The 12042-nt window shown below is 37.6% G+C and overlaps 1 protein-coding gene across 6 annotated transcripts in view; it reads left to right on the top strand.

Annotated features, from left to right (window-relative positions):
* The window catches only part of LOC149806589 (uncharacterized), a 255709-nt gene that overhangs the window by 143614 nt on the left and 100053 nt on the right, over positions 1 to 12042 (top strand). For 5 of the 6 annotated variants that reach the window (XM_089955217.1, XM_089955242.1, XM_089955233.1 and 2 more), the window contains exon 21: positions 1146 to 1187. The exons of the other annotated variant lie outside the window; for it this stretch is intronic. In XM_089955217.1, the coding sequence (XP_089811343.1) occupies positions 1146 to 1187 (42 nt within the window). The remainder of the gene's footprint in view (positions 1 to 1145; positions 1188 to 12042) is intronic. 6 annotated transcript variants of the gene reach the window in all.

The following is a 12042-nucleotide window of genomic DNA, read 5'->3' as shown; positions in this document are numbered from 1 at the left end:
GCACCATTCACAAGCAGTAAGGTAAATAATGGTTCACATGGAATTACACATACAACAAAGATGCATACAAAGGGCACATAACTCTGTAGACAGCTTCCACATTTGATTGGTAACATTTCAAGTTTAACTTCTGCAAACTGAATAAATCAGTTTCTTTTTGTTACTTAAACTTGTATTCTCATTGCATGATCAAGCTGGGGTTTGCTGGTTCAACACTTACAGTTTTGTGACTCTGCAATTAAACCTAGGAATTGCATGTGGTACTTAAGTACAGGCTTTCCATGTTTTAAAGATTGATTTTAGTTCAGATATTTTATAGATAATTTATGTGATCATGCATGAATAACGATATACATGCATGGTTTTTTGTGTGCTAGAGTTTGCCTGGTACTCAGGGAAACACTTTGAACATTGGGCTCAGTTTTTTCCTCATATTCTGGCAAACATTTGCACGCAGCAAAATGTATGACTGCTTTAGAGATCAGCATCATGACATCCTATAGAGATCATCATGATGACCCCTATAGAAATAATCATCATAACCCCTATATAGATCATCATCACGACCCCTATAGAGATCATTGTGACCCCTATAAAGATCATCAACATGACCCCCTACAGAGATCATCCTGACTCCTATAGACATCATCATGATGACCCCAATAGAGATCATCATGATGACCCCTATAGAGATCATTGTGACCCCTATAGAGATCATCATCATGACCCCGATAGAGATCATCATCATGACCCCTATAGAAATAATCATCATAACCCCTATAGAGATCATCATGATGACCCCTATAGAGACCCCTTTAGAGATCATCATCATGACCCCTATAGAAATAATCATCATAACCCAAAAGAGATCATCATCTAATTTATTTCTGGCTGCAGTCCTAAAATATCTGTTGCTTTTTCTACTTGGTGCTCGAGTAATCTGCTAAACATTTTTTGCATGCATAGGTGTTAGTATGGTTGTTAATTTTGAAAAATTATATATTAAATCATATAAGACTGTAATTAATTGTATATTATTCTTGCATTTTAAGCAAAAACCAAAATGATAGGGGAAAAAGTTATACAATACATCTGTTTAGATGGTTTATGCATGGGTTGATATATAATGATGGATTTTTTTTCAGCTTATTAAGGGAATTCCTTTCCTACAGTAATCATATGGCCAGGTAGAGAATTGGATTAATCATTCATATGAATTCATTTATTTTCATGAGTGTCACTTTTCATGATTTTGGTAAAACAAGGACATTTTTAATGTTCATACAACCTTGAAAATTCCTAGAATTTGAGAGGTTGCCTTAAAATCTCCTTGAATTTCAAAAGGTTTGCTTTATCCTCAGAAGTCCTAGAAATGTGTTTACAAACTGTTTATACATGTCAGGTTGGACATAAAACAATAAAATGAATAAAATATTTAACTTGTTAAATTCAGACCTTTTTCTTATTTACATTATTTCCAAAATAGGTAAAGAAATAAATATAATGTGACATATTTGAAGGGGTCAAATGAGAGACGAGATGGATTAGCATCCCCTTTCTGCATTGGCACACCAATCACATTTGCAGTTAGATGACAATTTTCTGCAAGGAATGTGACCAGACTAGAAATGAGCTTTGTTTGAAAATGGGAGTGTGACCCACTTTGCAATTGGGTGAAAACAATTAATTGGGACAGATTCAAAGCGAAGTGAGAGACATGTGACAAATTTATTATTCTTTCCATAATGGAAGACAGTGCATTAAAGATGCACCTGAAAAGTTTAAAGCATGTTGTACTTATTGTTGGGAGCATGGATAAATCAAGAATATCCAAGTTATTATTAGTTCTGTGCTTTAACTTCAACATTGACAAACAAAGTAACAAATTTGGAAGGTTTAATTTCTTTTTGAAAAATACCTCTTGAAAACTTTTTGAAGTCCAGAAAACTCTTTTAAAAAGAACTCTTCAGGACTGTGATTTCATTGGTACGTAAATTTTATAAATTTGGGAAGTAGGTGGTCCTAAAGGACCATTTCCTACCGGGTCTTTAAATTTGTGGTTAGGAGCAACCACAAAATCAGTGAAAGTTGGCATTCCTTGAAAATGGTGAATTCATAGTTTCACACAAAAGTTATCACTTGCATGACAGTTATTAACTATCTCCTTAGTACAGAAGATCCCTTCACTGCTATGCATAATTTGACAAATTTTATTGCATGACTTATAATCTCTGTACATGTAGTACTCTCCTCCTTAACTGCCAAAAGTGTTTGGTTAGAAATATGGTGTAACAGTTATTTTTTGCAAATGTAAAAGTTTGCAATTTTGTTCAAATATGGGGAAGTCTACTTTGGGTTAGTTTTATTTTAGTGATTATAGATTATAATAGTTAACAAGGTCAGTTTGGATAGAATTTGTATTTGTGATCTCACTGAGGCTGTTAGATCACTAGATCTTTGTGGACATTCAGTTTTGTCTGCAGACTGATGCTTCTGTGCTCCCAAACATTTGCAATTAGTGTACCAATGGCTACACTTGGTCTAGAATATTCTGGTGTTGGTTTCATCATCGATGACTGCACATGATTGTACACTGACAATGTAGGTGAACCTGTCTCTAGTCAGAAAGGTTTGGCCATTCACTGTGATGGTAGGCTCCACAAAAGTCTTTCCTTTCCTGGTGCAGGTTTGAACATCACCTCTATCTCATTGATACTGATTGTGAGACTGAAATTATCACAAGCTGAAGATAAATGGACTGTATTTGGTTGCATGTTACTCAGATTTGTTATTCAAGGAACAGTCATCAGCAACTAGGTGATCATGAGTAGTCACTTTCTGTAACTTTGTGTTTGTCTGTAGTCTCCTCAGATTGAAGAGCTTGCCATCAGTCTGGTATCAGATGTTGATCCCACTTTCATAGTCATGGAAGACATCCTTAAGTATACTGAACAGCTTATGTGGCTTCATTGGTGACTGGGAATGGTACATATGACTCACCATCATCCATAACATGAGTGATCATGCCATCATGGAATTGCCAAACATTTGGATGAATTTCTCTGGACAACCAACTTTGGCTGCAATCTTCCATAGAGCCTCATAATTGACTTGTGATCACCTGCTAGTCTGAATCTGGATATTGAGCTTGGAGACCATGAGCCTGTGGTCAGCCCAGTCTTTTGCACTTCTCATGGCTTTTGTCAATCAGACATTGTGCCTATCTTCTCCTGATAATGACAGTAAAATGCCAGTGCTTGGAGTGTGGGTACATCCAAGATGCAGTTGGAAGACTGATGATTAGGAGGTCATGTTCAGAACATTTCCTCAGTAGGAGGAGTCTGTTGTTGTTGCATTTGCCAAAGCCATTTTTGCCAATTACACCTGACCATGTCTGGTGATCTATGCCACCTCTATCATTGAAATCACAAAGGATGATGAGCTTGTCTGCCATTGGTACTTCTTTGATTTCATCTGGGTTAGTCATGATGGGTACATAGGCACTGGTGATAATTACATGTCTTTTTCCAGACAGTGGGAATCTCATTTGCGTTAGTCTGTCATTCATGCAGTTTGGTAGATCTGTGAGCTTGCTGACTAGTTGTGATTTGATAGCAAACCCAACACCAGCTTTGCATTGCTCTTCTTTAATTCAGACACTTCCAGTAAAAGGTGTAGCCAGCTCCTACTCCAATGAATTGTCCTTCCTTGGCTAGGCTAGTTTCACTCAGAACTGCTATCTTGATGTTGAATCTGGCCAGTTCTGTATCAACTAGATCTGTTCTCTCTGGTCTATCTGCTGCAAAGGTCTGGAGGAAGGAGGTGTTAAATCTCATCAGCAAAAGTCCACACAGTGTGCACACTGTACAGGTACCAATGGTGAGTGGTGCCACTATTGTCTTCAAATTAGATTAATGACCGCTGGGATAGGATCCCCATCCTATTTGTAGTACCTTCCTCATGCTACAATGGTGAGCAGTGATCCTAAATAAGGGCTGCTTAGTTGCCTAGGGGGCTGCTGAGTTCCACTGCTTTTTTCCATTGGAAAGTGACGCTATACCCTGAACCTCATTTGTGTTCCTGCACTCAGTGATGCTTCAGGAGCTAGCACAGAAGTGTTCCTGGGGAAAGGAGGCTACCAAACAGCAGAAGAGGTTGTCTGTCTCTATTTCTATGCTTCAACAGCTGGTTTCTGCCTCTCATTATTGAGTCAATTTACCTGTCCCCCCCCTCCCGACTTGAGTGTTTTTCTGGTGGGGATATCAGCCTGAACTGGGTTTATCTGATGAAATTGTTCGAAGCCTTAGAACTGAAATCATTGTCTCCAGTGTCTCTTCAATGCCTGCTGGAGGCAGTGGCTAAAATGTAAAGGCATGCATTGTCAGTGTCCATATCACTGACATGAAACTTCTCCATTTCTGCAGATATACTTTTAGAGAAGTCCAAAATCTTCCTGGATCACAGCAATAGCTGTTGAGAGCTGCACTACATGATGCAAAGCTGCTGCCTGGGAGCTACTCATAGCTTGTCAAAACTGGCCAAGAAGAATGCTGATCAACCAATGGAAACTCCCAAGTTTTTTAAAATGGGCAACTTCAACACCTGCACAAACAACCTGTAAAGTTGCCCTCTTAGTAAGAGGGGTGGTTAATTGGATTTGGCTGGCATTTTCTAGAGGATGACCTCCCTCAATGTTATAGCCCAGTTGGAGTGGAAAAGGAATATAATTTGAACAGAGAACTGAGCAAGAATACTGGAAAGAAATAAAGCAATATGAGCCCCCTTAGACAAGAAAAATAACAAATTTAATCAAAACAAATTAAATGTGGCAATTCCAATTCAATCTAAATTATGTCAGCAGAATTTAATAGCAGTGTCCAGTTTGGATTTATTCCATCATAATAACAAGTGGTGAAAAGAGCGCAATGACCATGACTGATTTGCATCACCTTCCTCCCTTGACCATATATCAGCATCTTCCTGTTTCCTCAACTTCCTATTCTCCATGCTTCATCCCTTCCTGGACTTCCTAGTCCTTTATTCTGACCTCGTCCTTGTTTTTTTCTTGGACTTCTGTCTTTGTACTGTCCTGTCTCTCTTCCCAGAAAGCTGTTCCTTAATGCTGTTCTCTTTCAGACCTTGTGTTTTCCTAGCACTAAACCCAGTCTTTTCTCACAAGACAGCCACCTGGTTCCTTTTTTGTTTAACGAGGAAAGCACTATTCTCTTTAGGCTTCCCCCGGAGCCAAAACTACTCCTCTCTCAGGAAATTAAACTAAAGAATTCCGACTAAGGTTGTCACTTTAAATTCACATTGCTTCTAAAGTGTACACCTTAATTTATTCTGCCCAATCATATACAGCTGTTCCTAAATTTTCCCGAAGATGATAATTTCTTCCACCAGATTTAGACAGCATAGAATCTGTGAACTACGGGATATATCAATTTCCCTTTGAAAATGATAATTTGACATGGTTCCTATCAAGCGGTTATGGTTGGTATCTCAAATGTTTACATTCTAAGGATACCGTACCAATCCCCTTGGTCAAATCTCACTCAGTCATAAATTCTAGCCTTCAAGCTTTATCACTGACATGGGGGGGGGAGAAGAAAGGTCAAAGTGACCCTTCACAAAGACTTTTCTCTGCTTAAATGCAATAACAGTTTAATGCTCAATGCATTCAACTTTAAGGTTAAATACAATTCAAAATTCAATACTTCACAAAACCCCAGTTCAGAACTTACTCCAGCCCATCCTTCGCTAGATGAGGTGGTTGTAGAGACCAAGGGAGAAGTCTTCAGATTCTGTCACCATCCAAAATGAGGTCATACTGCTTCCAATCATCTTCCTCTTCACAGTGTTTTAGTAGATGCTGACTAGAGCTTGTTTCAGAGGCATCACAGATAAAGTGTGGGTCTTTTCCACTTTGAAGGATGGTTGCCAACTTTGTTTCATGGAACCCATTTTTTTTCACCATTTCAAACTGGTTCATCCAAGGAAGAGTTACACACCATTCATTGGAATGCACAGTTGATAGGGTGGCAGATGAAAAAAGTCTGACTTTCTATACCAGGGTTGGGGGTGGGGGGCATTACAAGTTTGGACTCTTCATCGGCCTATCTGCCTTAAACAAATTCCTTCAGGAAGAACACCTGAGAATTAAGAGAGGGTTCACATTCCAGCAGATAGGACTGGTCTGAATCTGTATCTCGTAGGACTTTGGTTGTCAGCTCACCTTAACCACTCTCTCCTGGGAACTCTAAAAGTGGCCTAGGGAGACTTCACTTGTGCACTCCACAGTTCCTGCTTCTTGCAAACTGCACAAGGACCCAATGTCAGCATGGATTTCATGGGATCTGATTTTCGTCATTCCCATAGTATGTGCCTAGATCAGAATGGATTCCTGAATGGAGTGCCATATCACAGTCCAGACCCTATTCCATTCTGGGCTCAAACACATTGGATTTGGGATGGAGGTACTCACCTGGAGCATGAAGGGGTAGTCCTTCAGTAACTATGGTCTTAGAAAGAAGTGACCCTTCACATCAGCAGCATTATAGGGATGTGATAATTTCATATGGCATCAATGTTTTATGACTGCCTGTGACAATACAGTGGTGTTAGTGAACCTGATATATCAGGGAGAAAAACATATTCCTTCTTATTGTGTGGAAGTCTGGAACATCCTCTGATGGACTGTCTCAGAGAAGATCACCATCAGAGTCTGACATTCTGGGAAAAGAAGTATTGAGGTTTCACAAGGGATCTCCTACACAACAATCCACAGATTCTCCACATCTTGCTTGCTTCAGCTTGATTGATCAATCAGCCAAGACCAGTTTTTGATAAAGATTGCCAGCTGCATTGCTCAGGCTTGAAGGTAATCTACCTCCAAAGCTTATGATGCAAAGTGGAAGATCTTCCTTCTGCAATAGGTAACACATTGATCCTAAATGTTCCCCTTTAACTACATCTGCAGATTTTCTTCTATTCATCTTTGAGGAAACATATTTTATCTACCATTAAGGGCTACAGAGCAGCCTTTTCTTTCACTTATATGTTCTTTGTGGATTTTACCATTGGGTCATACCTTTCAGATTTTTTCAGGTATTTTGAGCTTTAGAGACCAGTATCTCATTAATGCCTACAAGCAACCTTTTGTGTGTTCTTTGTGCTTTATCTTAACCCTCTTATGACCCTTTAACTGAAACTTCCTTTGAGAACCTTATTTTCTGATCTCATTGTCAGCAAGGAGAAGGGGTGAAATACATGCCTGGTCTGTGGACAAGAGTTGTTTTATGGTTCACTGGTAAATATGATTCTGATTCTCTTCTTTGCCAAGCTGGGTTTCTGGCCTATGCCCTGGTCCTGCTGAGGTTCCCAGTCTTGGCTCAACCAATATGGGTATGTGAGAAAACTTGTCAGTAGCTTCCTGTGGGTCAGTGATTTATCCCAGGGTCTTTCTGGGTTCTTCCTCTACCTGACATGTGTGGAAAAATGTCATTAAACTCTACAATCCCAAATCTGAGTCATATCTGTGATGGGGGTGATGAAGACAAGTTTCTTTGCATGGTTAGGGCTATAAGGTTTCATTTGGCTTCCTCTAGGAGTAGGAAAGGTTGGAATTGTCTCTTTGCCTTGATCAATGCTCCTTTGATATTTCAGTGGCAGCCATTTTCAGGTGGATCATCCTCAGTATCAAGAGAACGTATCAGTCACTCACTGAGGGGGACCATTCTTTAATCAGAATTATAGCACATGTTTTTGCTGTATCTTGGGTCTTCTTGAAGCACTGCTCTTTGAATGATGACATGTGAGCTACCTTCTGATCATCTCACTCTACCTATTCATCCTTTTAACTTCAATCTTTGGTGCACCAGAGTAAAAGGCATTTGGTTACTTGATTTAGTTGTGACCAAAACATTTGAGCAAGCCATCAGCCAGATTTCTCTAAGAAACACTCCTGCAGTGATGATAAGTGCTTTTATTTGTTATACTAGTTCTTTTGTTTCTGAAGCCATTCTTCAGACTGGTAAATTCAGCAAGACAGTAGATGCATATAATGTATTACTGTTATTAAAATGAAGTTTGTTTGAGGGGTAAAAGAAATTTTAATTATGTGTTATTTACCAGTTACTGTTGCATTGAATTCCCTCCTCCCACTCTGTTCTGATGTCCTGTAGTCTCAGTTAAAGTAGAAAAAGGAAGATTCCATGTGTTGTTTAAAATGATGTTAACAAAAATCTGGTAAAGTTGTTGATTGGTAGTTTAGTCCGCATTCATAAAAAAAACCTGATCACATAAATGGACAAATTTCATCGTTTCATTTATGTTTTGAAACAGTACATAAAACATGTAGTTGATACTGGATTTTGTTTCTGCACAAATATTTTGCAAATTGTCAGACTGTGACTCTGTGAGTACATAAAAAGGAACACATGTTGCCCATTTTACACCAATACATTCCATGATCTCTACACCAATACATAGCATAATCTCTACGCCAATACATTCCGTGATCTCTACATGAATACATTGCATGATCTCTGCACCAATACATTCCATGATCTCTACAGCAATACATTCCATGAACTCTACACGAATACCTTGCATGATCTCTACATGAATACATGGCATGATCTCTACATGAATACATTGCATGATCTCTACACCAATACATTCCATGATCTCTACACCAATAGATTGCATGATCTCTACACCAATACATTGCATAATCTCTACACCAATACATTCCATGATCTCTACACCAATACATTGCATGATCTCTACACCAATGCATTCCATGATCTCTACATCAATACACTGCATGATCTCTTCACCAATACATTACATGATCTCAACACCAATACACTGCATGATCCCTACACCAATACACTGCATGATCTCTACACCAATACATTGCATGATCTCTACACCAATACATTCCATGATCTCTACACCAATACATTCCATGATCTCTACACCAATAGTACATTCCATGATCTCTATGCCAATACATTGCATGCTACACCAATACATTGCATGATCTCTAAGATAATTTTAAATATGTTTATCGTTATCACTTATGTCCAGGAAGTGTTGATGGACATTATTGTATTGATGGTGTAATATTTCAAGAGAAGAAAACAAAAGAAAGAGATAAAGAAACATTTTTTTTTTATTTGCTGAACAGACTTGACCTGACTCTTGGTCAGTGAAGCTCTCATAGAGTCATATGAAAGTCTGGTTTTTACTTTCTGATTTAATCAGACTGTACTTGGAATATACACTTTTGGCAGTTGGAGGTTGATTGATTCACTGTTTATAGTGTATGTAAGGTTCACTGTACTAACTTCATTAAAGATTAGTGGCTTTGGCATTAGACTCCATAGGTTTTAACTATATTGGCGTTAGACATAGATTAGTTTTAGCTTCTCTAATAATCATTTTCTATGGCAGTATTGTTGACCGAAAAAAAATACTGTGAACATAATACTTTAATTTGATTACGTCCTTTTAGATGGGTCAGCACTAAGAACCAAACATCCTATTTGTGACAATAGATGAGCAAAATGCTTTTTAAAAAAATAAAAATAAAAAATCAGCATTGGACTTGGGTTTGTTCCTGGTAATGCAGGACCACTGTAACTTGTAGTGTGATTTTATTGTCACTGTAGCAGATGTTAATACAATACTCTGTTATTGTAATGCAAATCATGGGAGCCATTGAGGTATTTTGCCTTGTAATGAAGTAAATTATAGATACTACCACCAAATGAAATGGGATCCATGACCAAACCTGCCTTATAACAGGAACCATGTAATAATGAAGGGCCCTATAAGAGGAACCATGTAATAATGAAGGGTCCTTATAACAGGAACCATGTAATACTGTAGGGCCTTATAACAGGAACCATGCGACAATGAATGGCCTTATAACAGGAACCATCTCATAATGACGGGCCTTATAACTGTTATAAAGAAGGGCCTTATAACAGGAACCATGTGACAGTGAATGGCCTTATAACAGGAACCATCTCATAATGAAGGGCCTTATAACTGTTATGATGAAGGGCCTTATAACAGGAACAGTGTTAGAATGATTGGCCTTATAACAGGAGGTATGTTATAATGAAGGGCCTGATAACAGGAACCATGTAATAATGAAGGGCCCTATAATATGAACCATGTTATAATGAAGGTGCCTTATAACAAGAACTGTCTCATAATGAAAGGCCTTATAACAGGAACCATCTCATAATGAAGGGCCTTTTAACTGTTGTAATGAAGGGCCTTATAACAGGAACCATCTCATAATGAAGGGCCTTTCAACTGTTGTAATGAAGGGCCTTATAACAGGAACCATTTGACAATGAAGGACCTTGTAGTGAGGGAATGCTGTACTCGTAAGTAATTCCCTTTGTTGCTTAAAATCATGTTTTTGTCTATCATCATGCTTCTGTATTAGCTTATTTCTCACTGAGAACGAATCTTAGAATTTTTGTATCATCAGAAGATGAGATATGTTTAACATTATATTCATCCTTGCAAGATCAGGGTTACTGGTCAAAATCACTTAGTTTTCAGGTCTCTTTTAACCTTTGAGATAAGGGTTACAATTTGAAGGACATTACCAGAGAATGTGTTGCAGCACTTTTTGTCCTTTATTCCAAATCAAGCCTCAGATCAGTATAACTTAATTGTCTTTGCTCTCAACTCTGAATACATTGTGGATTATTAGGGGCAGATAACTGTATTATCAACAAAGGGCCATAAAAAAGCAAAATTTGTGTGGAGACATCAATGTCAGGGTCACAAGTCAATGTACCTGACTCTGTGGTGAACACAAGTTTAACTTTAGGAAAATTAGGTGTTTATGATAATTAATATTTTAATGGTATTTGACACTTTCCTTCAAAGTCCAATTTTCCAATGCAGTTATTGGTATTTCTTTGTTATTTTTGAATGTTGTCATATTGTAGCTAGTGTTTTTTTTTGATTAATGGTATGTTATTCTCATAAATTCCGTGTTTTGCCAAGAAAATTAGTACCATATAAATGCCTATTGTCAGAAAAAGCATTTTATTGATACATTATTTTTGAAAACAAATCTGCCCTTAGTAGTAAAAGAAACAAATATTGAGTACTTATTTTTTCTGCGTACTCTATGTTGTAAATTTCTTGCAAACTATAGTATTTGGTAGTTCCGCAATAATTCCCAGTTTTTACCTGTAATTTCATAACATTTACATAGCACTAGTGACTAACTGTATTAAATGTTCAGCATTATATCACTGGTTTAAAGTACTAATTTGACTATAATTTTATGATGTGTGACGTATATGTTTAAAATCTTTATATTTAGATTTATTGTACCTTCAGTAGAGCAAGTTATTTTGTTGTTATTATTATGTTGTGAACAAGTGCATTTGTGGGAAAAAAATCTACTTTAAGGTAAATGTGTTGCAGTCTGTGTTTTTTATTGGTATATTTTTTGTCATATGAATACATGTATTTGATTAGTTCCAATATATGACTCATCTAATTTAATTATGTGACTTTTTAAAACATGACATAAAAGGAATAATGAAAACAAATAAAGACAACGCAAGGAACAAACATGACCCTGAGGTCATCTGTATTTCAGTTTGGGGCATATAATTGCCCCATCATCCTGGAAGCCTGACTCCAACATTCCATCCTTACTCACCTTTGGCTCCCTGCCCTTTATGGTGTCCATAGTACTGCCAGATCTCCACAGCCAACACTATATCTTTAAGTGTTGTCACTGGTAACATTGATATGTTTTCTTGGATTCAAGACCAGACAAAACTCTAAGTAGCAAAGACACTTGATCTGTCACAGATTAGATCTATGTAGGACGTGTCATAGCTTTAATTTACAGGGCATATCTCTCAGGTTCTTGATTTTGACTTTGCACAAACTGGAATCTAATCTGTCATCAACAACCAAAACCCTAATGGAATTCATCAATGTCCAAAAGCTAATGGGATTCATCAGCATCCAAAAGCTAATGGAATT

This window comes from Sinohyriopsis cumingii, chromosome 1, assembly GCF_028554795.1.
Source record: "Sinohyriopsis cumingii isolate HCF-2022 chromosome 1, ASM2855479v2, whole genome shotgun sequence".
NCBI classification, from domain to species: domain Eukaryota; kingdom Metazoa; phylum Mollusca; class Bivalvia; order Unionida; family Unionidae; genus Sinohyriopsis; species Sinohyriopsis cumingii.
This window is presented reverse-complemented; position numbering and strand designations above follow the sequence as displayed.